This window comes from Podarcis muralis, chromosome 2 (genome assembly GCF_964188315.1).
Source record: "Podarcis muralis chromosome 2, rPodMur119.hap1.1, whole genome shotgun sequence".
In the NCBI taxonomy this organism is placed as follows: domain Eukaryota; kingdom Metazoa; phylum Chordata; class Lepidosauria; order Squamata; family Lacertidae; genus Podarcis; species Podarcis muralis.
In genome coordinates, this window is record NC_135656.1 from 49,116,757 (window position 1) to 49,144,186 (window position 27,430).

Consider the following 27,430-nt stretch of genomic DNA (forward strand, 5'->3'; position numbering starts at 1 on the left):
TGCTTCTTATATCTGAGTTATTACAGAACAGTATACAGTACTGTCTTCCTAACCAAAAGGTAGAAATTGTACCCCAGATCCGAACCCCCTTAAATAATTGACATGAGTTATTTAACAAATGTTTACAATCCCAGGATATGCAGTTAATGGAGAAGCACTTCCATAAAGAGATTCAAAGGGCTATCTTAATGTTGGCTCACAGATGTATTTATATCACTTGATTATCACCACTGGTTTGCTCGCCTCTTGATGCTTTTTACCTTAACGTGTGAACTGGCTTCATGGTGAAAAGCATTGCATTTCATGTGGTTTGAATAGATTCTTTCCTATTTGATTTGTTATGATTCATTCATACACACAAGCAACCCCTTGATGAAGATGCAGGGAACATGCATATGTGAAGTAGCTCTTTGACAATGAGCTGTAGTTTGTTAAGTGTTGCATGGAATTGTTATTCTGTAAGAGGTAAACTATAGTTCCTAGAATTCTTCGAGAAATGTGCTTTAAATGTATAGTGTATGTGCAGCTTCAGCATCTGTCTGTTTTGAGAAACAATGGTGTGCGCCTTTGGGGGTGCACTGTGTTAGCAGCACTCAAGTGACCTCCCTGGTGCGCAAGCCTGGGCAATATGTATGGAGGTCCTGGGCTATCCAGTCCACAAGACCCCCCTCTCAGACTCACTGAGGTGGTCCAATGGAAAGCTTATATTCATTTAGCACCAGCTTGGCTGCAGAAGATGCTGGCAGGAGGCATGCAAGGCACCACTCAACCTCTTTAGGGACTCCACTCTGAATTTGTGTAGGATTTACTCCTTGGCCTTTTCTTCTCCTAAAGATACTCCACAAGGCAGTGGAGGTTTAGGATCAGAGTTTGCCTTCTCCTAGATGGGCTACCATCCCAAGATTAACAAACCCCATCTGCTCCTCACTACCCTCTACAGCATGTGTAGAAACCGCCTTCCATAACCATTGGACCCACCATTGGTCTTGTCTGCACAATCCACTGGAGCCTGTCTTCACATGCATCCATGACTCACTGAGACTTTGAGACCCATTGGTTACTTTCACCAGGTTTAGCTGGCCAGTCTAAGCCATTCTTGGGGTGTGGTCACTGTCACATGCTGACAGCTTCTAGGAACCACAAGTGAGAGAAGAGTGCAGGGTGGGAACCAGGGGGACAAACCACCCCTGAAGGAGCATGACATGTCTCCCACCAGAGGTACTACCCACCCCCTAACACAGGGGTCTGCAACCTTTAAGACAAAAAGAGACACTTGGACCCGTTTCCGAAGAAAAAACAACTGGGAGCCGCAAAACCATTGCGACATTTAAAACAAATATAACACTGCATATATTGTTTCTTACCTTAACGTCTGATCTGACAGCGGGCGGGAAGTTGACGTTGGGACGGTGCGTGACTAACGCATGCACTGCCCCCATGCGACGTCACAGCCAGTACAGCGCCCGCCACAGTGGGGAGTGTTGGGGTGCACAATGCGCCTCCTCCCCTCGCTAGTATCCGCCCCGGAGCCACGGCAAAGGTATAAAAGAGCCACATGCGGCTCCGGAGCCGCGGGTTGCAGACCCCTGCCCTAACACCTAATACACCCCAGCCTCAGACTGGAGATGATGACATCATGCATCTGTTTATAATCACTTTTACGCAGTTTTATTCATAGTTCCACTCCATTTCTGCATTAAACTGCTTTAAAAAAACTCTCTCTCTTTCAACACACACACACACACACTTAAACATGCATTTATTTATTTTTAAAATACAAATACAGCTGCAACATTCAGAGAAGTATGAAGTCTAGTTGACAGCTGAATTCCAACCCCCACTTTGGTCTGAGAAGTACAAATTGCGGCATTTTGTAGAGTAATCCTCAATGATGAACTTATTCAAGCATGCTTGTTTTAACAGTATGATGTAGTTGTAGAATACTTCATTTCAAGCTATTAAAGCCAGCTGAATTATTTGTATGCCCAGACTGTAGGCTATATGCTCAGAGGATCCTAATAGCCATTGATCATTTGGGTATTTTTATTAATTTAAAACTAATAAACAATTCTAATAATTAATATGCTGATTCCTTCATTTTCCTTTTGCTATTTAATTTCATATACTTTGGGTGGCAGTGGTTGTGCAATTATTATTTTTAAGTATTTTTCTTTCTCTGTTGTTGTGCACAAAATACAGTTGCCTTCCTGAAACTGTTTTGAAGTTTGAGGAAGACAATATCTGGGAAAGACAGGTCCATCATTCTCAAATTATACCTCTTGAATAATTCAAGTCCCCATTGCTAAGTGTGTGTTGGGGTGGGGGCTTGTGTTTTGTAAGTAAAACACCAGGAGTTAATTTGTTTGTTTGCTTGATGTGTTTGCCACTGGATTTCATTGAAATTGAAATTCAGAGTGAGCCTGGGGCTCTCCAAGTGAAATGTCTGACAAATTTTGAAAGAACCCAAAACAAATTTTCACAGAAGCAGCACACTTTCCATGCACTCTACTTCTTGAGAAGGGATAGAAAGGAGGGAACTTATTTCTCACTTCAGGGAGTAGATGGGAGTATTACATAGAAGATCACCAGTACTGTGACTTTAATCATAATTAGTAATGGGTCAGATATTATCTGTGGTTTCTAAAGGTTTGGGCTGCATTGTCCTTTACTTATTGCTATAGGCCAAAATCCACTACAAAACTTTGAGCAAAAAAGGTTTCTGGCAGTAATAATGAAAAAGTTAAAACACTCCTGTGTTCTGTCAACCCTATCCCACTTTAGAACTAATGATTTACTAAAGAATTGCAGTTAAATGAGAAGATGACTCAGGAAAACAACACAAATGAAAGTGATTTGTCCAATGATTCTGGACATTGATAAGACTTATGGGGTGAAATTCAAAGTAGTGCTAAAGAGACTGCTCTGTCAGTACAAGCATTTCTGCTCCCCTGATGGAAGAACCTTCTCTATCCCAAGCCTGTAAAGCTGATTTTGGGTGTGGTGCTGTGGCAAGGAAAGGAGAGGGGTAAAGCCCCATTGTGCTAGTAGGACTTGTTGCACTGGCTCCCACTAGCACAATTAGTTAGCTGAGTTTGGCCCTTAGCATATTGAAGGAGAGCATGGCTAGCTAAAACCTTGAACAGGAATGCTCTTGTTAGGGAGTAAGAATTCAAATGAATGCAGTATTTTGTTGCAGATCCCTAATGATCATTGAAAGCGTAGAAACAATTGAGAACTATTGATCTATTGATTTATTGATGAATGTGCCATAGATCTGAAGGAAGCAAGACAGAGTCTAGCTAGATACCCAGAACTTTTGAATGATAGAATCATAGAGTTGGAAGGGACCCTGTGGATCATCTAGTCCAACCCCCAGAAATGCAGGAATATGCATCTGTCCCTTACGGGGACTGAACCTGCAACCTTGGTTTTATCAGCACAATGCTCTAACCAACTGAACTATCCATCTACAGTATATATTTCCAGATCCACAATATGACTCAGATTTTGCTTCTGATAAATTTCTGTAGCACTTTTATTCATTTTTCCTCCAAGAATAGAATTTTTGCCTGTCTATGATTACCTTTTGCTAATGGTAAAGATACTGTGCACATATCCTCTTTCTCATGCACACAGACAGAACAGAACAACCGCAGCCAGCCCGGGAGGGAAATTGGAGGGGCGGGGGAGAGAAAAATCTCTAACTGAACCTTCAGTAAAACTTGAAAATGATGAAACTAATGATTGAGGCTGGAATACAGCCAATATACCCCCAAGCAAACAATCCTACACATGCCAAAGGATAAAATAATCCTAACCAGCATGCTTCAGGGTAAGAGCTTTCAAAGTATGCAAAGCCCTTTGGGATTACTCATCTCTGTTTAAGTGTCAACATTGTTATTACCTTCAGGGAGTTAGTAGTCTATCTCTCAACCACCATTAGTTTATGTTAAGCCTTCCTTTTCAAGGTACTTATTCTGGAAAGAAATGTTATATAAGAGAGAAATGATTTTGCAGGTGTCAATTTTGTTGATTAAGTGTAATGGCAGGAATGTTAGGCTACTTGGCAGTGCTGTACATGGAGTCCTCAATTGCCAACAAGACATTTATTCACCTGCATGCTACTTAATACCCAAACAGCTCAATACTTAAGCACTCCCCTGGCAGAAATCCCAAGCATGAAGTAAATCAGGGTTGCTTTAGCAGAGAATTCTGAAGAGGCTAGACGATGAGTTTCACAAAGGCTATCCAGGTGCCATAAAAATAATGAAGATTCTAAAATGTCAGAAGGTTCATCAATACCTATGGTTAAGCCCAACTTGAAAATGCAATGATTACAAGATTTATTTCACAAATACTTTCTGTTGTATACATTGTACCACTCAATCCTTCTCATGATTACTTGGAAGCAAGTTCCACTGAGCTAAGTAGGGCTTTCTTGCAGGTAGGTGTCTACTGGACTGCAATGTTGGGCCAGGCGTTATTATTATTCACTTCATTTCTATACTGTACTGATTTTTATTTTTAATTAAAAACCCTCAAATGATTTACAGCTTACCTTGAAACATCAGATAAAACAATCCAGAATAAAACATTACTGAAGAAAGTCATATATAAAGTATATATTCAAAGCAACATAATTAATAGGAAACTAAAATAGTGCCTTAAAGATTTCAGAATAAAACATTACAAAGGAGGTCAACTACAGAATGCACATTTAATGAAGCAAAGTTAACAAAACAACACTATCTTAAACATTTCAGAAGAAAATGCTACTAAAGGAAGTCAACTATAAAATGCATATTTAAAACAGCATAATTAGTTAAAGGGTTCTATGTGCATGGGCCAGAGTATTTGAGTCCTCCACTTTTAAAGCAGATCAAGTCCCACCTCTTTCCACTGACTAGTATGCTGGTCCCAAACTTTAGGAAATTTGGATGCATATTCTGATTATGGATGTTTCCAGGTGACCTATCCATTGAGCATTCATCCGAATTTGTTTTGCAGGCATGATGTTGTGTCATATAATATAGAATTGTAGAGTTGGAAGGGACCATGAAGTTAATTAACCCAACCTCCTGCTATGCAGGCATCTTTCGCCTAACATGGGGCTCAAACCCATGACCCTGAGATTAAGAGGCTCATGCCAACCAGCTGAACTATTTAATAATTGGTTAAATAGTCAAGCAAGTAGTGGTTATGGTGTTGGACTGCGACTACAACCTGGGAGATCTGGATTCAAAGTCCATTCAGCCATGAAGCTCACTGGGTGACCTTGGTTCAGTCACTGCCTCTCAGCCCAACCTACCACACAGGGTTGTTTCTGAGGATAAAATGGGGTGGAGGAGAACCTTGAGCTCCTTGAATGAAAAGTGGGATAGAAATTCAGTAAATAAACAAGTAAATAATAAATGTTATCCAGTTCATTTTCCCTGTCATTTTCCTTATAGCAAAAAAAATTGAACTTTGGTGTGCAGGACCTCCTGACCAATTGTAATTGCACAGCCAGCATCAAATGCGACTTGAAAACAGCAACAGTCTGGAAACTCTAAAAGTAGAGAAAATATGTCAAGCCTTTAAATATGTGCAGAAGCATTTAAATCCTATTTTGGGGTATGCTCATTTATTCATTCAATGAGCACTGAAGGTTCCTTTGGGTGGCTAACAAATCAAAATATTAAAAATCACCAAGGAAGGCCACATTGCAATACATAAAACCAGACAATAAAAACAAATATGCAAGTCATTGCTAACAGGGCCCAGCAAGAATATAACCATGATTATTACAGCAACTTAAAAGCCTCATCTGAATTCTTACAGAAGGAAGGTGAGGCATATATAGTATATATCCAGTATATAACTGGATTATTAACCATTATTAAGTCAAAGCAGATAGGCTCCTTAGGACAAATGCTGGATATAGAAGAGAAGCTACCTAGCAAAGGTGAGAGATGGTGAGGCTGCATCTTAATTTGGAGCCCAGTCCTGTGACTTCTGAGTATACGTCCTTAGTATCAGGCTACACAACACACACACATTACCCATATAAGTGCTCTTTTAAGAACACACGGGTGACCAAATTAAACACAACAACATTTTATATTTCCTTTCAAAAGCTGGAAAGCATTTGCAACCTTACAAGGCAATTAAAACAAGAATCTCTCTAGCACTATCCAGAGTCACTTTATGCCCTCAGATTCCATGACAGCAAACTAAAAACCAAAAGCAAGCAGCTTTTGTGCATGTACATAATAAAGCAGATAGTCTTTGCTTTCTGTAAGGGGTAATCTAATGCAACAGCTTAGAGTGTGCTGCAGGGAGCTGCTAGATGAGAGCAGCTAAGTTTTAAAGATTTGTTCTACACAAGAGGACTTAAGATTTGAAATAGGGGGAGGTATTAGCCTCTCCTGCCCCTCATCCCAATTGTTGGCAAGGGGTGGCACAACGCTGTACAATGAATGCAACACAAGGGAGTCTTTAACTCTGCCCTAATTTGTTTCAATTTTTTACTTTAGTTCAGGGAGCCAAGTTTAGTTTGCCCACCTGGGGCATAAAATAAAATACCACAAGCAGAGATTTGTGCAACTCCTCCCTGACAGTAATAAACATAGCAAAATAACAACACATTAAACCATCTGCTGCAGTTTCGTGACATCCCAGATCACTTGCCTAAGGGCAGGCTTCCTCAACCTTGGCCCTCCAGATGTTTTTGGCCTGCAACTCTCATGATCCCTAGCTAGCAGGACCAGTGATCAGACATGATGGGAATTGTAGTCTCAAAACATATGGAGGGCCGAGGTTGAGGAAGCCTGCCTAAGGGTATGACCAGCCCTCTACATACAGTCATCATTCTAGCCCTACGTTTTGGATGTTCTTGGACCTTCTGTTGGAACCTGGAAGTAAAGCTTTTACTGCACTAATAACCTTATATATGTCCTTGCCAAATGGTTTGTGTTATGCAGACTTTAAAGCAGAGAGAGGGCGGCCTACATTCTATTTCCATGCCCTCTCAGCCCAAATTAATGTGGATTGCAAGTAGAGAGGGGGTGAGGAGGAAGGTGCCCTGCTCACTTTGCTCTGACCTCCTTTCACTGGCTTCAGCCCTGCCCATTGGTGGTATGCACTCCCTGACAGACTCTTCCTGCAGGAATGAGTAACAATGAGAAGAAAAACTTTGTAAGAAAGTCATCTGCTCCATTCTACTTTATTGAATATAAACTATATGCCTACCCACCCATGTTCGCCATGTTCCATATTTTTTACACAATGTAAAAAGGTCAGAATGTGACAGAACACACAGCACTGAACATCTAGAGAATATTTGCTTTCTTCTTCTTTTTTAAAGAAAAAAGTTTGAGTAAGATTTTTCATAGTCAAGGGACAGAGCCCAAATTATGCAGAATATATAAATATGCAATGTTCCAACATTCATGTTTATGTTGCTTCCAGAATTCATATTTTCTTAGGACAGCATTTGAGTTACTCTGATGCCATAAGTTTTTTTTTAAACAAAGAAACTATCATGGGCACCATAAAATGCCCATTTCACAGAAGGAAAACCCTGGCAATGCTCAGAACCTCACCCCTACTCTGCCAAATAGGCAAAATACTCCCCCCCCCCCCCGCAAACACAGACACAGACAAGAAAAGGCAGCATCTTCCTAAAAGCAGCCAATTTCTCCTTACCAAACATCCATCTCAAAGTAAAAACAAACAAAAAGACAAAACAAAAATTGGTAGGAGTAGGGACTTTTGGTAGATTATGGTCTTATTGTGTTCAGGATCTCATAAAGCTACTTTTTTCTAATACATAAAGAGAGTTATTACCTTGTTTAATAACTAAATGGCAAGTAGAAATCCAACAGTTGTGGTTTCTACAGCAGATGCATGAGAATATTCACTTCTGAAATATCTGGCATGCATTTGTTAAAAGCACCAAACTTCTAAATAGCCATTCAAGTTGCAACCATTGAATCCAAAAAGTTAGACCTATTATTCAGCTGGAGATATTATGCTGCCCCAGACAGTTTTTCCATGAAACCTGTATGATTTTCAGGGTGTGGGGGCATGTTATGTATCTAACAAAACAACTGGGGAAATATTATAGTTGTTGGGATGTGAGAAGCCTTCTTCTGTGACATGCCAAGCCAAAACTACTTTGTAATGCATTTTGCCAAAACCCGACAAGATTGTAAAGTTTTTTTTTTCCTGCCCCTGCATCTTTGACAGTAATCAGAAAAAGCAGGTGAAGCTTTTCTTGAAATGGTAAGAGCAACTTAACCTGCTTAATTTATGAGGTTCTTCCAGAGGAAGTGTGGGATTGAAATGGCCACCTACCTCTCTCCACGGTGGCGGTGGCGGCCCACCTCAGTGCCTCATCTCCCCGTGAAACCTCACCGTTTTTCAGTGGCCGTTGCTGCTGCTCCCTGGCTGCCGCAGACCCACATGGCAATCCAACAAGCCCACTATTCAAATTGGCCTATCCAGGGTGAGGAGATTTCACCCCTCCCATATCCAAGAATCTGCTGATGTTCTCTGCTGATTCTCCAGAGAGGAGGGGGCGGTTTCTGCTCTCTACTTATTCTGCTCCAGCCTCACATCAAAGAGCAGCTGCAGACACTCAGTGCAGTTCAGCTTTTTCGTTTAGACCTCATTTAGCTCTGTACATAGTTGTGTATTATAGTTGTAGATAGAATAAAGAAGATATTCTACAGAGCTGCTCTCCGAGTCGTTTATGCTCTGCTATACTCTGCTATACTCTGCTGTGTGACGACTGTCTTCTTGTGGAAGTGAATCTGGTGTTCACAACTCTAAGCTGTGAGTCCACAGCACTTTGACCTGTTCCTGTGCAGAAGGTGGTCTCTGGAAGTGCTACCCAGCTCGCCTAGCCCAGTCGGGGCTGAAGTGTATGAGTCCAGTTGGTGGCACTGGCTCAAGGGCGATGCTGACACAGGGCAGCCTAGGGGGTTTGGGGAGTGGACCTGAGAGACACAGTCTTCCCTCAGGTACATTTCCCAGGCGTAATAGCAAGCCAAGGCTACAGCGCAGTCATCCAGGAGCGTCACTTGCGCAACCCTCCCTTTAGACATTTCTATTGTTTCTTTTAAGCCCCTTTTCTTTCCAGCTTAGTGGGCTTTGCTATGGTCTTTGGACAGTTGCCATATTTGGAGCTGGGAAGGAATTTCCCCTGCACTGCAGCTTTTGCCTTCCCCATAGCACTACTCACAACTTTGGTGGTCTAGGCCTTGGGCAGAATCCTTAGGCTATCTCCTAACCTTGGGGAGAGGGGTGAAGTGGTGACTCACCCCCCTTCCAGCGGCGGCGTTTACAGGGCACCCCATTAGAGGGGTCTTGAAGGCAGACCATAGAGTCTGAAGCGGGTAGGGACTGGGCCATGGAGCTTCCTCAGCACTTAGGGTCAGGCCATCCACATAAACCTGCATTTTGCGATGGCCCCTTCTCTTCCCCAAGCAGATCCTGTCGTGCCTCAGACCCTGCACTACGGGGCTGAGAGGGGTACATGCCCAATGCCTATGCCAAAGATTTGCCTACCTCTGAAATCTATAAAGTTGTGGCCTTTTTAATCCCAGACAGTTGTGATGTCCATTTATTCATAAACCCTAGTTAGTCAGACTCCCCAGTGGATAGAGACTCTATGGCTTGGCACACAATGGAATACATGTGCCACAATTGAGTTGAGCTACTGAGAAGGACAGTAAGAAGGACAGTAAGTGGCAACTTGCATGTTAGGTGTGGAAATGGAATTCAAAAGCATAGCTGTCAACTTCCCCCCCTTTTTAAGGGAAATTCCCTTATTCTGAATAGGATTCTTCGCAAGAAAAGGGGAAAGTTGACAGTTATGCTCAAAAGTAGGCAAGATTTTTCTGAGATTTTTCTCTGTCTTCTTAGTCATTGGGTAGTTAGTTAACTCCTGCTGGCAGAGGCAGCCAACCCTGCAGTGGGCTTTCGAAGTCAAGCTATTGTTTGTATACACGGTAATCTCAGTGAGAGAAATGTCACTTGCTTTCACTGCATGCCACTCTGTGCTGGGCACAAATTCTTCTGCATGTTGTTGTTTTTTAGAATTAAAAATACCCCTTTTCATTCATGATAAATCACTTCCCCCGTCTCTGAGAACTAAGTCAGAAATCATGAATGAGAGTTACAGGGAAGAAATGTGATGTATACAGAAAGATGCACTTTAAACAGCAGCATTTCAGTGCAGTAGCCATCCCCCTTCTGACTTTGGTATTAATTGCTGCATTACCACTGTCCTGTAAGTCAGCAAAGCTTGGTATATGAGCAAACTCCTCCTCCCTGCTGCTTTCTACAGAGGCTCCCTGTGCACCAAGTACCATCCGGATTGGTAAAGCCACAGGGCATCCTACGGCATAAATGTAGGCTGCATGGTTAAAATCTTGCTGGGGTGAGCTGTACCTTTAACACAGACTATACAAACAAGCCTCTACTGCAACCTTTCCCTGAAAGCTTTAGAGAAATCCATTTCAGCACAGAGGTGCTGCTGCTACTGCTGCTGCTGCTGCCACTGGAACCTCAGATCAGACTTCTGTACCATCTAAGTTGGAAAGGGACTTTCCTGAAGAAGAGAGAGAGAGAGAGAGAGAGAGAGAGAGAGAGAGAGAAGAGAAGAGCTTCCCTCCTCTTCGGTCAACCATGAGTGACTGTTCGAAGAGATGTAAACATGGAATTGTTAAATTTGCCCAAACCATCTTTAAACTCATCACAGGGACCCTCAACAAAGGTAATGAAAGGAATTCTGTCTTCTGTAAACTGTGGGGAATGGGGAACCGCTGTTGCCAATTGGGGCTTTTATTACGGCTGAAATTAGCCAGGTCCCTTTGGGGACGTTGTTTCCTAGAGTGAAGTCATGTGCAGTGAAGGATGGAAGTGATGCTGGTTAGCCTTACATAACTGTTTGTAACTTCGGAGAGGTAGTTGTGGGCTCTGAGACATTCAGGCTGCAGTGTTTTCATTCATGTTTTTTTTTGGGGGGGGAGGTGTTGGTTCTACAAGCAGGTTTTTGTGCAGTTGTAGGAAGTCACTGCTTGCTAGTGTACACAAAATAAAAAGGTTTGGCAAAGTGTTCTGCTCTAGTGTCAGATTAGTATCTTAATAGTGTACTTGATTGAGAATTTGTCGTGTTGCAAGTGGTAGTGTGTGTCTCTAAAAACCTTTAGTTCTAAATCTGGGACATTAGTTATTGCAGGCATTGCTTCAAAAGCTATTATTCTTGCACGCTTGCAGTATCTAGAGTGAAGTGTGAATCAGTTCACTGAATCTGTTTATTTTTAGATGGGTCAAAGCCTTCTCTTTCCTGTTTACCTCCACTTTCTCCTTTCTCTCCCCAGCTACAGAAATGGGGATAGTCCCTGAATGTATTGAAATCAATGCCTTTTTTCAAAAATCATTTTAAAGAGTGAAATTTTCATTGGCTGTTGTTTGTCTGAACTTTAGGAACAGGGAAAGTGCTTTAATTTTCTTAAGTGTCCTGTGCATTCAGACCTCAACTGCTTCAAATATCTAGTTGAGACTTCTCTAAAGTTTATTGGCTTGAACCCATTTTAAAAACAGGATCACATGTGTGTTTAATGCAGCTGTTGAGTCTCATTATGGTTACCTGATGAGTTTATTTCAATAAAAGAGCATAAAGCTTTAAAAACACATTAGGTACATTATCAGAAAAATGAAGGAATGTTTCTTGAGAAGTTTGAAACCTCATATGTACTATTTTGGTGTTAGTGGTTGTGGGGGAACTGTGTGTTTGTTTTGGATATTATTTTCCCACAGAAATAACTTAATGTGTACCTGGGGATGTATGTTAACAGCTGGTGACAAATACCAAGATATAATGTATTAGCACATCCTCTTCTAGTACAGATTGGGGAATTAATTCATTTGATTCCTTTGTATTTGTAATGAACAGATTCAAAAATCCAATAATGGCTGGTTCCTCTCGTGATTTCCAAGTCAGTTTATACAAAACATTACGATTTCCATGTTTCTCTACTTATTCTCTTGCTGTTTCCTTTCTTCCTTTGTATGAAGACTGTTGAGCATAAGGCCAGCTGAGAGAAATGAAAACCAAACAATTTAAAACTTGTTATAACTATCAGGCGGTGGCAGTTCTTTATCATCACCAAGGTGCCTTTTCATACAGAAGCACTGAAAAAAAGTTTGCAAGAAAAATTGCATGTCAGTGCTGAGAAAAGAAGTGGTGGCATTCTTCCCCCATGGATTCAGGCTGCCAGTACACCAGTGTACTAATTCCTACTTCTATGGTGGAAAGAAGTTGTGTGTGTTCTTAAAACTTTGAACTTGGTGATTTCTCCCCGCCCCTGCCCCTTTTGTCCTTCAGTGAAGTTGGTCTCTTTCTGAATGTCAGGTGTGCCAGCCACCTAGGGGAAAGGTTTCGGGAGACACTTGGACAAGACACTCTCATTGACCCCCCCTTTTCCTTACCATGGCAAACTGCATGATAGCCCTCCCCTCTAAGCACAACTGCCCTGAGGGAGAACAGAAGGCACAGGCAGGATGCTGCTTCATCTTCTCACAGATATCACTGTTGGGGTGCTTAGAGAGGGTAGGTATAACCACAAGGTTCAGGAATCCTCAGCGGACTCCTTGAAGAGATATGGGTCTTTCAAAGTGCCAGATGATGCCTTAGGCAAGAGGACCCAAGAATCCTCGCTGCATTATGGTTCCAAACAATTGATTTAATACAATTTTAGCAGATTGATCCCTCATTAGACCAGCAACCTCCATGCTCACCTTTGATATCTTCAAAAAAATGAGGAAATTTGTCATTCAACACTAACAAAATTAGGATAAATTTAGTATCCCTGAGGGGGAAAAGGTGAAGGTGAAGCATAGTTGGCAATGGAGTGCAAAGGTCAATTTATTATACAGTATGTGATTATGTATATGGATTATGTAATAAACTCAAGCAGACAGAGTTCGTGTGTGTGTGTGTGTGTGTGTGTGTGTGTGTAGCCTGAGCCTAAGATGTTTACTGAGAAGTTCCCATGAGTTAAATGATGTGTGCTGCCTAGTAAATGTACTGATAACTACAATGCTAATATCATAGAAGCATATAAAGGGATGTGGAGGATGCAGAACTACTTCAGATTGATTTTGGGATATTGGTGTATTGAGACTACAATGGGGTTTGTGCCATCTAATGATTATGGTTCCCCTGAAAACAATATTGGTAATAGGTGTGTGTTGAAGCTCCAAACCTGCTGGGCTTCTGCACATGAATTCTTGTAATGAATTTATAGATTATGCTTCACATTGGTCATGCATGAGTTTGAGACCCTCTAACCAGTACAAATGACTAGAAAATGTATGTTGCTTTATAACACTGGAATCATGGTCCCATTGCTCATCTCTTGTTTGAAATGATGATGTGTGCTCTGACTTAGTCATTTCTGTTTTCTGGCAACATCCAACTTCAAAGCTGCAAACATTAGATGTTTGTGGTCTCCAAGGAATCAAACTTTTGAAACTTTAATAGTGCCTTTCCTTTGCAGCATGACTTTCAGACTGGAAGATACAGACTTAGGAAGGCATAAACAGTAGGAACAAGTTGATTTTAAAATGTCTCTCAAGTATCTGATGTAATTAAAATTGAACATTCTCATATAATAAGTTAGGAAACTAAAAAGTTAAATAAACACTTATTTAATGGATTAAACATCTTGAAGAGAAAAGCAGTCCTGGGTAAATGATGGCATTACAATTAACTAACTGTGATTACCTGATGGGATGAGAACTGTATATTCCAGAAAATGTTTCTTCTTCAGACACTTAGGATATTCTGTTTATTTACTAAACTGATTGCTCCTGGATATAATGCAAATCCAAAGAGATCTGTACCATCCCCACCCACCCACCCCCTTCACCCCAGTGGTGTTGTTGTTGTTTAGTCGTTTAGTCGTGTCCGACTCTTCGTGACCCCATGGACCAGAGCACGCCAGGCACTCCTGTCTTCCACCGCCTCCCGCAGTTTGGTCAGGCTCATGTTTGTAGCTTCGAGAACACTATCCAACCATCTCATCCTCTGTCGTCCCCTTCTCCTTGTGCCCTCCATCTTTCCCAACATCAGGGTCTTTTCCAGGGAGTCTTCTCTTCTCATGAGGTGGCCAAAGTACTGGAGCCTCAACTTCACGATCTGTCCTTCCAGTGAGCACCCAGGTCTGATTTCCTTAAGAATGGATGCGTTTGATCTTCTTGCAGTCCATGGGACTCTCAAGAGTCTCCTCCAGCACCATAATTCAAAAGCATCAATTCTTCGGCGATCAGCCTTCTTTATGGTCCAGCTCTCACTTCCATACATACCCCAGTGGTACAGACATGTTTTTCCACATTGCCTCTTTCAAGCACAAATTGTACAAAAATAGTAAAAATCGCTCAAACCACAGAATGATATGCCATACTTTCAGTCAACATTCTATGAGATCCATTGCTAGTTTTAATGCTATGGCTTGTAAAAGTTGAGGTTAAGAGCTGCAAATCCTAGAGCCCAAGTAAATGGACTGCTGTTCTTACACAGATTACTTGCAGTCCGTGACTGCATGTGTTGGTGTGCACCAATGCTTGTTGGAGCCCCAATTCCTTCTGCAGACTCTCTGGGAAGTGGCATTTGATGTGGTGTAAAGCGCTGCAGCTGGAAGGGAAATGTCATCTACCGTCAGGGATCAGTATTTTCAGGTATGTGCTGAAGGGAACTCCAAAAGCTACTTGGCTGCTGCCTCTCCTCCCAGCTGTCTGTTCACTGCCATAATCAAGTGAGGAGAGTGAGGGCAAACTTGCTTCAGGAACAGTGAACAAGCAGCAGCATTAACAGCAGTGATAAGGAGGGGGTAGGTCTGCTCAGGGCTTTGGTTGCAAGTGGAGGACACCCATCAGTCTAGAAGTGAATAATCCTTCCAAGGAACTCTTCCTTGAACCAATACCACTACGGAAAACAGGTAGTCCTGTTTCTGACTCTTGCATTGCAGCTTATAAAAGTGGGGGAGAAATATGCATTCTTTGCACTTGGAACGGTTTCTGGAATTTGTAACTCATCAGTGCCCTATATGCAGATGCAACAGGCCTGTGCATGAGCCACCACCTCTTGGAAGTCCACAGCAGATGTGTGTAGAGCCCACTCCCCATAAATGCATAACCAGTAATTGAAATATGTACCAGTACCTGGGCCAAGGTTTAGGATATTCTGGCCATTATTTAGTATTGTTCGAAAAGGTCCATAAAAGTACCCAAGGTTGATAATTCAAAAGAGATCATTTGTATAATGTAGTACGAGCAGAGAGCTATTTAGTTGATGACTCATCTGGGATCTTCTTTCTCAAAGTTGGAGAAATTTCTGTAGCTTAAGTAACCTGCACTCTTTCTTTGCTCCTGAAAGTCCTTGTTAAAGCTACCACTTCAGGATCAATGCATGGGATTTTTTGTGTGTATGTTTAGTTTCTATTATGCATTCTAAGTTTCTGGCAGCTGGTAATTTTTGCCTACGTTTCATTTTAATTGCCTAATTATCTGCTCCGGTGAAATAAAGCCCTCCCAGTCTTTTCATCTGCTCTCCCCCTCCCACCCGGTGAACAGATGAGCTGTGTAATATTTACAAATGTAATACTATAATTAACAGCATATAATGTTTGGATTAATTTTATAATGTTTGTTGCCTTCATGCTTGTGGTGATAAGGGATGTTCTTTGTACTTGTGTAACAAATACGATTGATCTCTACTAAGTATAACAGAGGAACTGTGATATGTAATCTGTAGTGTGTAATCTGTAATCTGGTAATATGTAATGTGGAGCCAGTGTGGTGTAATGGTTAAGAATGGTAGTCTCCTAATCTGGGGAACTGGGTTCGCATCTCCACTCCTCCACATGCAGCTGCTGGGTGACCTTGGGCCAGTCACACTTCTTTGCAGTCTCTCAGCCCCACTCACCTCACAGAGTGTTTGTTGTGGGGGAGGAAGGGAAAGGAGAATGTTAGCCGCTTTGAGACTCCTGAAGGGGAGTGAAAGGCGGGATATCAAATCCAAACTCTTCTTCTTCTTGTATGGCCAATGTATTCCTATAAAATATCCAGTCTATGCAAGTATGTAACTGCTGCTGTGTTTTCCTAGTCAGCCAAAGGAAGTAACTGCAGATGTGATGAGAACATCAGCAGGAATCAGTGATAGTAGAAGCATATTTTTGCTTTATTTCAGTCAGGACAGTGATCCAATGTAGAATTTGGCACTTTATTGGCATAATCTGAAACTCCTCCTTCTATGAAAGGCAATACTGTTTGACAAAGAGGTAGGTATGATCAACTGCATTCAGGGAGCTTTTAGCATTCCTGTATTGCAATTGTGATAAAGTGTATTTATTTATTTATTTGTTTGTTTGTTTGATTAATATTCCCCCCTATAGCCAAAAAGACTCTCAGAGCAGCTTCCAAAAATCAGCAAGAAGGTGGTCAAAATTAAATTATGACACATGAGGAGAAAGCAAGTTCAAGCATATGGTATTCAAGTTACAGTTGATATAAACAGCAGTTCATTTCTGGAAACACTCTTTTCTCTCTCTCACTTCAATCCCCTAGTTAACATCCAAGTGCAATGCCCATGCCATGAGGACAAAACAGATCCTGCCATGCAGTTCTTCCCTCAGACTAAATGGCTTTCAGCATGGTTTATGAGCTGCCTTATGCAGTGTTAATTCTGATGATAGTCGGTCTCTTGGGCAAAATTCTTTTATAAGCTTGCCACCTGATTTCCTTGAAGTGGAGGTGCTGTGAATATAACCTTTTAAATAAAGAATATATTTGTCCACGGAAAGAGAATAACCCTCTGGGTGGACTCACAACTACCCAGCTGGCAGGACAAATGGACAGGAATGGTGGAAATTGTAGGTCCAACAGGTCAATCATGAGTGATCGTGGTCAGTCGTGGTCGATTGCGGCTTACTTCCAATCTCCGGTAGCAGAAAGTATTGTTCTGAAAGTCTCCTCCCCCTGCCGCCCTTGCTCTGTCCGTCTGTTACATGAATTGGGTGGTTGTTAGCGCTACTAAGCTTTCGTGTATTTTGCTGAGTACATTTGTTAATAGTGCTATTAATAGTTAATAGTGCCGTTGCTATTTAGCGTTTATTGTCTCCCCCCCCCCCCCCAAAAATAAGAAGCTCTGGAACTTTTGCCTCCTGTAAAAAAAAGCTCCACAACTGAAGCCTCCCCTCCCAAAAAAGCTAAACAACTTGCCCCCCCCCCCAAGCTCAGCAGCTTTGAATCCTCCTCTAAAAAAAGCTCAGCAACTTTAACCTCCCCTAAAAAGAGCTCACAATCTTGGCCTCCCGCCCCCATTACAATGGGTAGATCACTGCCAGTTGTTTTATACTGGGAGTAGATCACAGCCTCTAGAGAGTTGGACGTGCCTGGCCTAGAGCATCTGGAGGCCTGTTGGTTTCTTTTCCCCGTTGTAAAGAATGTGATACAGCTCCATCCTTGGCTGCTGGCTTCTTCTCTTACCCTATCGATATTCATCTTGTGTTTATCTCTTTTCACCTGTCTCTCATGTCATGGAGAATGGCAATGGTAGTATGGTATGGGCTGTTTCCTGAATGGACTGGTTTATATTAGATATTTTACTGTGGAAGAGCCAGGTGTGGTTGATACCGTCACATTAAATGTTGGTCTACAGCTGTTAGCACAGTTCCAGATTTTTTAAAATGGATACAGGCAGAAAACACATCAGGATTGTAAGTCCGTGTTCTCCTTGAAATGAATATTCATGGAGTATTTCCACTTGGGAAGTTTAAATTCACACAGAATTACAAATCTACCCTTACTCTCATTTTTCAGTGAGCTTCTAATTTTGTTGCGTTGCCAGTTTTCTAATATTTTCCTTTCCAAGGAAAGAGGATGGACTACATCAACTGCTGATAACTTAAGTAGTTACGAGATTTAAAGTAAGAATGATTAATGGTAACTCTCTAAATGGGAGGCACGGTACAGTAGCTTTTCAGAAGAGTGGTGAAAAGACCGATGCAGCTAAGCATTGCCGAGGTGCTAATACATATTGCCCAAAATAGCTGAAATCCTGCAAAGAGTGATGTCTTATAAAATTGCATTTCAAAAGTTGATACTTTATAGTCAGCGTTTATCATTAACGTAGCTTTGCACTTGGATTATTCTGAATAAGATGTTGCCTCTGAATAATTATTATTCTGTGTAAGATGTTTCCTCTGGACTAAGTTGCACAACATTACATTCACACTGTAAGAAGCTCAGGGTTATATCTCCTCTTTATAACCACAACAACTCTGACAGGTAGGGATTGAAACTCAAGTCTCCTGAAACCTGAGCCACTACATTGTGCTGGTTTTTGATGTGATCAGCTCCCACCATTCTCAGATGTTTGCTGCATGCTGGAAAATAAAACTAGGTAATTGTGGTTGCAGTTTAGGAGGGCAGTTCTTTATCTTGTCCTGGTTAAGGAGTTATGTTCTGCTGTTCTTGATTGCTCAGATCACAAATTATAGTTTCTGCTTGAACTGGGGGTAGCTAAATTGCAAGGCGCTGAAATTTATGGTGTGCACTCTTATACTGTCTGGTGTCCTTATTATGAAAAGTGATAAACACATATGACAAACACTAGGATCCTTATAGGAAGGAAGGCTGCCATGTTGTTAGCAGAAAAATTGGAAGAAGATTGGGCTTTTCCCACTGTTGGTCTTTGCTGGTGTTACATTTGTATTACAGGGATGAACAGTGTCTATGTATCACTGTTAAAACATAGCTTTTTAGGCTGCTTTCCCCCTTGTTTTTGACTGGATGACTGAAGAAATGCCAACTGCAGAAGACAATTTGATGCAGGCAATTTGAACTACCGTATATTGGCATATACTCAGCTTTAATTTCTCCTGTTCCCCCACAGGCCTTATTTCAGATGACTGACCACTTTGAAACGGAGCTACAAATAGGCTTCATGGAGCTGTGAGGTCCAACACTTCTTTTCATGCTGTTCTTGATTTTTTTTCTCCTCTTGAAAAGAGCCTTGCTTCTTTTCAATGATGCAAACACTTTTCTGGCTTCCTTAATTGGCCTCACATTTGTGCCAGCCTGAATTTGTTTGAACTATTGGCAGCACTGAGTTCCATTGATCATCATGCACTCTACTCCATCCTTGTGTGCCTGCCTGCTTCTAGTCCTGGATTTAGTTCTGCTGCTTCATCTTAGCATTTTTACTGCTGAGAGGTGTTCTGTTTATTTTGCATCTAAGCCCCAACTAAGACAATGGTAATCTGAAATAATTCAGTTTTGTTTTTAAAGCACACATTAAATGAATTGCTTATGCAGTATTATGCTGATATGTTGTGACTGTATTCTGCTGGAGTTTGCACAAATGAGATTTGTCTTTCCATTAAAAAAGATAAAAATAATATCTTTCTTTACTTGGGAACAAATGTTGTCAGCAACATAAAGAGCAAGTTACATAAAGGTACTAAATTATTATTATTTATTTAAAGAATTAATATACCACCCTTAATTAAGGACAGATAGTACAGTGGAACCTCTACTTACAACCATAATCCGTTCCGGAAGCCCGGTCATAACTAGAAACATACATAAGTAGAGGCGCACTTTTCCATAGAAAGTAATGGAAAAGTAAATTGATCCATTCTAGACCATGAAAAACACCCCCTAAAACAGCAATTTAATACAGATTTTACTGTCTAATGAGACTATAGATCCATAAAATGAAGGCAATAATCAATGTACTGTACTATAAAGTAAATAAGACAGTATTGTAAATGAAAAAAAATAACATTTACAGTATTTTCTTACGTGCACTGATGATACAGTAGTCATTGTTTGGATGGGGGGGGGGCTTTTATCCATTTATGCAGTCACACAATCAACCAGTAGTTGAACTGGGTGCCACACAGTCACAAAAACATGTGCTCTGCAGCCGGCGGGGTGAGCTCCGGCAAACCAGAGGCCTCTCCCCGGCGGTGGAGGCCCTAGCGCTGCCCTGCAGCCAGCCGGGTGAGCTCTGGGCTGCTGGCAAGGCCTCTGTTTGTATCGAGAGGAAAGTTCATAAGTTGAAGCACCTACTGAAGGTCGTAACTGGAATCGTACGTAAGTAGAGCCGTACGTAAGTCAAGGTTCCGCTGTAATACAAGGTTCCGCTGTAATACAGTGGTACCTCGGTTTACAAATTCAATCCTTCCCGAAAGTCTGTTCTTAAACCAAAACCATTCTTAAACCGAGGCACGTTTTCCCTAATGAGGCCTCCCACCGCCGGTGCCCTTCCACTGTTCGGATTCTGTTCTTAGACGGACGTAAAGTTCTCAAACTGGGACACTACTTCTGGTTTTGCGGAGTTTGTAAATCAAATCGTTTGTAAACAGGACTGTTCTTAAACTGAGGTACCCCTGTACAAGCATCAAACAACACAAGTTTGTTTTAGATCCTGGTGTGATGTAGCTAATGTAATATTTATTACATTGACTAACAAAACATCAATGTTAGATTCCTGTAGCAAAACATTTCAACTTCTGCATTCATCAGTTGTTCTGATCAAAATGATGCTTTGAGGATGGAACTCTCAGAAGACCTTCATTTGCTGAAGCTAAGTGATGCTGGCACTGTCCTCTAGGTTGTAGCCATGTAGTGTCAATGTGACCAGCATGTACATCCCTAAGTTTTCTCTTTTTGCTAACAGCGCTGAGTCTGTTGGCATTTCTTTAGCAATTATTGGTTAGTCAGACAGGCTGTGATTCTTGGAGTTAAAGTGTTTAATGGCAGGTCGCTTCACACATTTTTTGGTCAAAATTTGCGGTTTCTAAAATGTACACATAGGTTGGTTGTTGTTTTACGTGTGTGCTGGATATTGCACCCCCCTTTTGCATTTGATTATATAAATCATATTGCAGGACCTACAGGTGATGATGACCAGTTTGATGTAGCATGTTCTTCCCATCCTGCTGCTTTTGAAAGTAGCTGTCCACATGAGATACACACAAGTAATAGAACAGGGCTGATGTAATTTATAAGTGTGTGTGTGTTGCTTATAAAATTAAAGTCAGAGCAACATAAGGCAAGAGTATCCGAACAAAAAGACATTAAAAATATCTGAAGTTCAATATATTAAACACCCACTTACAACATTGGCAGGAGCAAGAAGCAAGTCAATAAAAATAAACACTAAAAGCTTGGTAGCAAGTGCTCAGGAGATCAGGAGATAATGCTAGAGTTAATGTACCGAAACAAGTAGCCAAGTAGTCTTTTGTTTTTAAGCTCATGATTTTGTTTGCATGTTGCAGGAAGATGTCATGATAAAAAATAGGCTGCCTCATCATGGAACTGAAGTACCCTAGTGTCTAGTGTAGCATCATGTATAGCCTTGAAAGTGTTCATCCTTAACTACAAAATAAAAGAAGCCCAGGTGCTCTAGGCTCAGGAACCAAAAGAACTGTGTGAGTTTATGGTGGTTTGATGTCAACTTGTGTAGGTCTGAGATCTTTCAAAATCTCTCATTCAGATGTGTCAAGCCAGAGGACTATATCTCTGGCAGGGACTGTGGGGTAGAAATGAAATCTGTTGCCAAAAGGGCATGTGCTGTGATTTTGTCTGACTTCAGAACATGACATTTCAGCCAGTAAAACTAAATAATTCATGTGGATTATTTTAGATGCTTGTAAAGCCTGCCTTCCATGGTCAGATTAACTCTTAGTGTGAAAGTTACCAGTTCCTGGTCTTGAATAGTGCTACATTGACTCTAAAAATTAAGAGGCTCCATTGCTCCTCCTCCTGTTGCCATGGAAGGCTGCTGAGCACTTTTGTTCATGTTTAACTTTCCCAATTATTTTAAAGCATGAAGCCATTTTCCAGCACTGTAGATGTTGAAGCAAGCATTTATTTCAGCCTGGATGCCCAGAAACCCTGAATTTATTTCCATTTCAACTTGGATGCCCAGAAACCATGAATTTCTTTCCATTTCAGTTTTTGAAAAACAAACAAAAAACTGGAATTTAAACTGGCATTTTCTAACAGAAGTAACCAAAAGACTTTCTGAAACATGAAACCCCAAAGGGAATGCCTCCCCACTGCCACCACTTTTTGTATTAGCTCTGGGAGGTAGATATACATGGATACAATTGTCTGTAATTGATCACTATTGAATTAGTACCATGAGAATGCATTGGTTCATACAGCATTTGAAACTTAAATATATACCTATATTTATGTGTTATTTTATTGCTATTGTGACAGAGCTCCTTAGGATGCTGTCATTGTTGAACAGGGAATTTAATTTCAGGGGATGGGGGGGGGGGGTCCAACAATTTTTAATGATCCAGTCTGTGTTTTAATGAGGGACAAAACTGATTTAACAGAAGATGGTCCTTCAATTTATTTCTCCATCCTAGCTCTATTTTTATGCAAAGTTAGTGTCTCAGTCTAGCCAGGTTTTCACACACCTATCTTAAGAAAAGAATTACAGTAATTTAACTTTGCAATTATTCTTACATCCTTGGGGTTGAAATGCATTTTCCCACTTCCTAATCTTGCACTGCTGTCTTCTATCAACCTATTTTCATGTTTCCTTCCCAAATTCATCAGTTTTTAACTTTTTAAAATTTTGTTCTCACCTTGCTTTACTCATTTTCTGAGCATCTTGTTGTAAGATCACAGTTTCAGGAAAGGGTTTCGGAAGTGATACAAAAAAATCAGGGTAAAGGAGTTAGATAAAATCACTATAAAATGCTGTAGTGATTCAGAGGTTTAATCTGTAATCAAGATGAATTGGGATTGTTGATGGCTCTGGTAACTTCTCTCTCTTACATCAGGGATAATCTGATTATCTGCAGGGATCGCTCTCCTCCCGCTGAGGCTTGGGAAGGAAGCTGCATGCCCACCAGCCATATGGTTGACAAGGCGCAGCTAGCTGGTATGCAGAGAAAGGGGAGGCCACCGGCAAAGCTGTGCAGCTCCTCCACTCACTGGGGTGCCCCTGAGAGGCTAGCGCCCTGGTGCAACGCGCCAGTAACCCCAATGGGAAAGACGCCTCTGAGAATGAGTAATGGCATCCTCCCCCCTGCTCATGGAAGACCTGCAGGAAATCCACCTCCCTTTCAAATACTTGGTTTTTGCTCTTGGCAAAACTGGATATAAGCATAATGAAATATGGCTCCATTATATTCAGTAGGGGAGAAATGTAAGATTAGGAAGCCAACAGTTCAGATCACATCATGAAAGGAATTTCAGGGCTAGGCTTTGAGATAATTCTTTGAAAATTCCCTGGTTTTCCAAGATTGGTTTAAAATAGCATAGCTGACGTCTGTATTTTGAACACTTGTTTGATTCATATTTCATTTATGTCAGTGACCAGAAGAGAAAGCTGCAGCCCTGAACTCACTTTTCAATGAGTAAGTCCCATTGCACTGAGTAAATATACCTAGGATCTTATTATACGACTTTGCTCCTAGGTCAGTAATGCCTTTGCCATGGGACTAGCCCAAGAAAGCTAATGCTATAGATTTGTTCAAGTTGCCACCAAAGTCTTTGTTGATTTCCCTCTCATCATGATTTTTCCAGAAGCTATGGTGTGTGCACAATAGATGAATATAAAGGTTTGGGTATACTCTGCCCACAGTTCATGCACTCATCAGACCTTTGGAATAGAATATACATAAAAACTATGCACTATCCCCAACACTGTTAAATGGGAGAACTCACTGCATAAATTGGGAATAGTACATTGGAACTTCCCAATGCACACCAGTGGGGAAATTCATCACCTGATGGGCCTGGTTCACACTATGTAATGATTTGGGCTAGGCTAAGACATTTGCCACATTGTCAGCAGTGAAAATAACAGCAAGATTATCTCTTAATTTAACTTTAATATATATATTCACACATCTATGCACAGGCACAGTACTGATCAGTAAAGTGGAATTAAGGCTTTGAAGAAATTTCTAACCAATCTGTGTTCTGCCAGAAAATGTCAAAGAAATTATTGGTTCTTGCCTTTTGACAAACATGCTTGCCAACTTGTCTGCCTTTGTGGAGGGGGAAGATCTTTAGAAAATTCTCAGCAAGTCCACTCTCCAACTCCATCATCCTGCCCTACATTTTCCTTGATTTTCTAGTCTATTGTACTGCATAGTGCAGCTGAATAAATAAAAATAAATGGTTTCGAAAATTGCCTAAGGAACCAAGTTTGTACAACATAATCAGAAGTGTGTCAGAGCCAATTTCAGACTGAAAATCGAGCAGTTGCATGCCCCAGTACTCTTAAGTTCTGGTCATGGATGTAATGACTTTGACTCCATATGGGAGGGCATGTGAAGGGTAAATAAGGCTGCTTCTTATTTTAAGACTAAACACAATGATTATATTTAGCTTTTTTCTAGTTCTGTGTGAAAAGCGACACCACATTTTTGGTCTAAAAGCAGGATAGGGAACCTGTGGCAATCAATATGTTTCTGGATTACAGTACTCAACATCCCTGACTATTGGGAATGCTGGCTGGGGCTGATGGAATTTGGACTCCAACAACCTCTGAAAGGCAACAGGTTCCTGATCTAGAAAGTGATTGTCTTTTAAGATGCCTGACGATGGCTTAATTCTCTTATGCCTGTTTCTGGGCAATATTGCTTTAGATACAGGTACAACTTGCATCACTGACTGTTCCTCGACATAAAAATAAATCATGCACATAGAAAACTAGTTATCACGGACTTGGTTGGCCAACTTCCCATTTCTCCCATTAAAGAAATATCTTGATACACTTCTATTTTCCATGATCTTCTCCAGTTAGCTTAGAGGTTTTAGTTTTGTTTTTCTCTTCCTCCCCACTCTTTTCCATACCCCATTCTTTACTTTTTCTCTCCTCATTCACCTGCTGATTGAGCTTGTCAGTCTGCAGAGAACATTTTGTTTATTTTGCTCCCAGTGTGGATTCTTTTTAGGAGCTCAGGATACAATGATTGTGTAATATGGAGGGCCATTCAATTATTTGATCCCTATTCTGGAGTGGTAAGGTCTTGGGTCAGCAGCAGAATGTTTGCTTTGCATGTAGAAAGTCCCTGGTTCAATCCCTGTCATCTGCAGATAAGGCTGGGAAAGATGCCTGTCTGAAATCCAGGAAAGTCACTGTTGGTTGGTAAGGACAATACTGAGCTAGTTGGAGTTAGAGCCTGGCTTGGTTCCTGTGTGTGTGTGTTCCTATGGTATAGATGCAGGATATCACCTCAGTGGGGACTTTGTTGCAATGTGTGTGTGGGTGTGATATTTATTTCAATTGCTGCTTTGTTTGTATGTATTAATGTCAATTTAGACCTGGTCATGTGAAGGTTCAAGATAGGTACAGCGGTACCTTGGGTTACAGACGCTTCAGGTTACAGACTCTGCTAACCCAGAAATAGTATCTCAGGTTAAGAACTTTTCTTCAGGATGAGAACAGAAATTGTGCTCCGGCGGCGCAGCAGCAGCGGGAGGCCCCATTAGCTAAAGTGGTACCTCAGGTTAAGAACAGTTTCAGGTTAAGAACGGACCTCCAGAACGAATTAAATTCTTAACCTGTGGTACCACTGTATTTGACAGAAAAGAAGCAACGTTTCAAGTTTTGTAGTCAATCTTTTTTTTTTAATAGCTATGTCAGAGCATTTAAGCCGAGCACTTCTTACCTTCTTCTTATCTTTACCTTTTCTGACTGATGAAATAAAAAAAAGGATTTGTTGCCGCCCCCACACACATATAATGAAATATGTTGCAAGTTCTTATTTCACAATAATAGAATTGCTTTGTTTATCACCTTCTATAGAATCCATAACTCAATTTAGGGCTTACAAAGACCGTTGGAATATCATAAACACATATGCTATGAGTGCTAGACTTTTTGTTATTGATTTCAAAGATGACCCAAAATGATACAGCTTAACTTCTCAAGAATGTCAGAGCTTTGTGTATCTGTTCATTTTGGGAAGGTTGCAGAATCAAGTAGCTTTCCCCAGTATGTATATGTTGGAAGACAGCTTAAAATAGTATGTTAGACAACTCCATGCAATAGATTATTCTGGGCACCAAAAAAGTGTAAAGCTTTCCTCTCCACCCTAAATAAGTTTAGAATGTGAAAGTAAATATCATGTTGCTCAAAATGCTAGCTTTCAATTAAATTCATTTGATGTGTTTCAGTTACATTACATTCAATGCATTCTGAAAAGTGGAAACTGCCAATTTATATCAACTATGTGCTGGAGGTCCATTATGCAGAAAGCGCCTCATGGCTTCATCTGATCTCATGGGTGACCTCCGTGTTCTAACCATGCACATATTGTATACATGTCAAAAACAAAGAGAATTTAAATGTGGTTGTTTTTGATTGATTAACTAAGTGGGCGTTTTGCTTCATCCAGTTGGACCAGGGTTGTGGCCTGATGAGGGACAGGGAATTCTACTTGGATTTAAAAGGATTGGTTGGAGAGAGATCACAGTAGGAGAATTCATGTGTGCCTGAAGGTTGGGGGAGGGAGAGGGAAAATTTGCTGGAAGGAAGAGTTAGAAGCTAGAGCCAGGCATGGTGGCTTAAAGAGGCTTGGAGAGTGAAGAAAAATCAAAGAGCTAGAATCACTGGCTAGAGCAGAAAAAGAGCTGTGGGGAAGAGTAGAATTCCCAGGAGACAGTCGTCAAGGGAACTTGGAAGCTAAAAGGCAGCAGAGGCTTGTTGGAGTGTGGAGGAAGAGCTTCAGTAGGAGTCCTGAACAAAGCAAGAGCCTCTACAGAGGCAAGTGGTCAACTAGAAGACTTTGTTTAGTCGTTTAGTCGTGTCCGACTCTTCGTGACCCCATGGACCAGAGCACGCCAGGCACCTCTGTCCTCCACTACCTCCCGCAGTTTGGTCAAACTCATGCTGGTAACCTCAAAAACACTATCCAACCAACTAGAAGACTACAAGTATATAATAGCCCTCAACCTTTGCCAACCTGGCGCCGTGTGTGTGTGTGTGTGTGTGTGTGTGTGTGTGTGAGAGAGAGAGAGAGAGAGAGAGAGAGAGAGAGAGAGAGAACAATTCCCATCAGCCCCACACAGATTGACAAAAGCTGCACCAAAGGCATTGATAACCTTTCAGATGGAATCCTGTTTTCTCACCATTGGTACTTTTTTTTTTTTAACACTACTGCTGCTGAAGATGAACACACATGGGGGGGGGAATCATTAATATATGGCAGATTATTTTTATCTTCCCCTTTGGGAAATTGTTGATAATTGTTTTGATTCCATGCACTCCACATCTTGCTTTGAACATGTGCATGTGTTCTCTAATGCTGGAAGAGTTCTATGGGAACACCGTCACTTTCAGAGGGTCTGCTTTCTCAGGAGTGATGACTTGCTGATGTTGGCGCAGAAGTAC

The 27,430-nt window shown here is 41.2% G+C and overlaps 2 protein-coding genes across 4 annotated transcripts in view; both read left to right on the plus strand.

Annotated features, from left to right (window-relative positions):
* Nucleotides 1-19,505, plus strand: part of C2H5orf58 (chromosome 2 C5orf58 homolog) — a 91,002-nt gene extending 71,497 nt beyond the window's left edge. For 2 of the 3 annotated variants that reach the window (XM_077924439.1, XM_077924440.1), the window contains exon 4: nucleotides 13,551-13,857. In XM_077924439.1, the coding sequence (XP_077780565.1) occupies nucleotides 13,551-13,599 (49 nt within the window). In that variant the 3' untranslated portion in view covers nucleotides 13,600-13,857. Of the gene's footprint in view, nucleotides 1-13,550; nucleotides 13,858-18,946 lie in introns of those variants that run through there. The other variant, XM_028717522.2, reaches the window with a different exon arrangement.
* The window catches only part of KCNIP1 (potassium voltage-gated channel interacting protein 1), a 477,263-nt gene continuing 460,571 nt past the window's right edge, over nucleotides 10,739-27,430 (plus strand). Inside the window, exon 1 of the mRNA XM_077924437.1 lies at nucleotides 10,739-10,762. The gene's annotated coding sequence lies outside the window, so the exon portion shown is untranslated. The remainder of the gene's footprint in view (nucleotides 10,763-27,430) is intronic.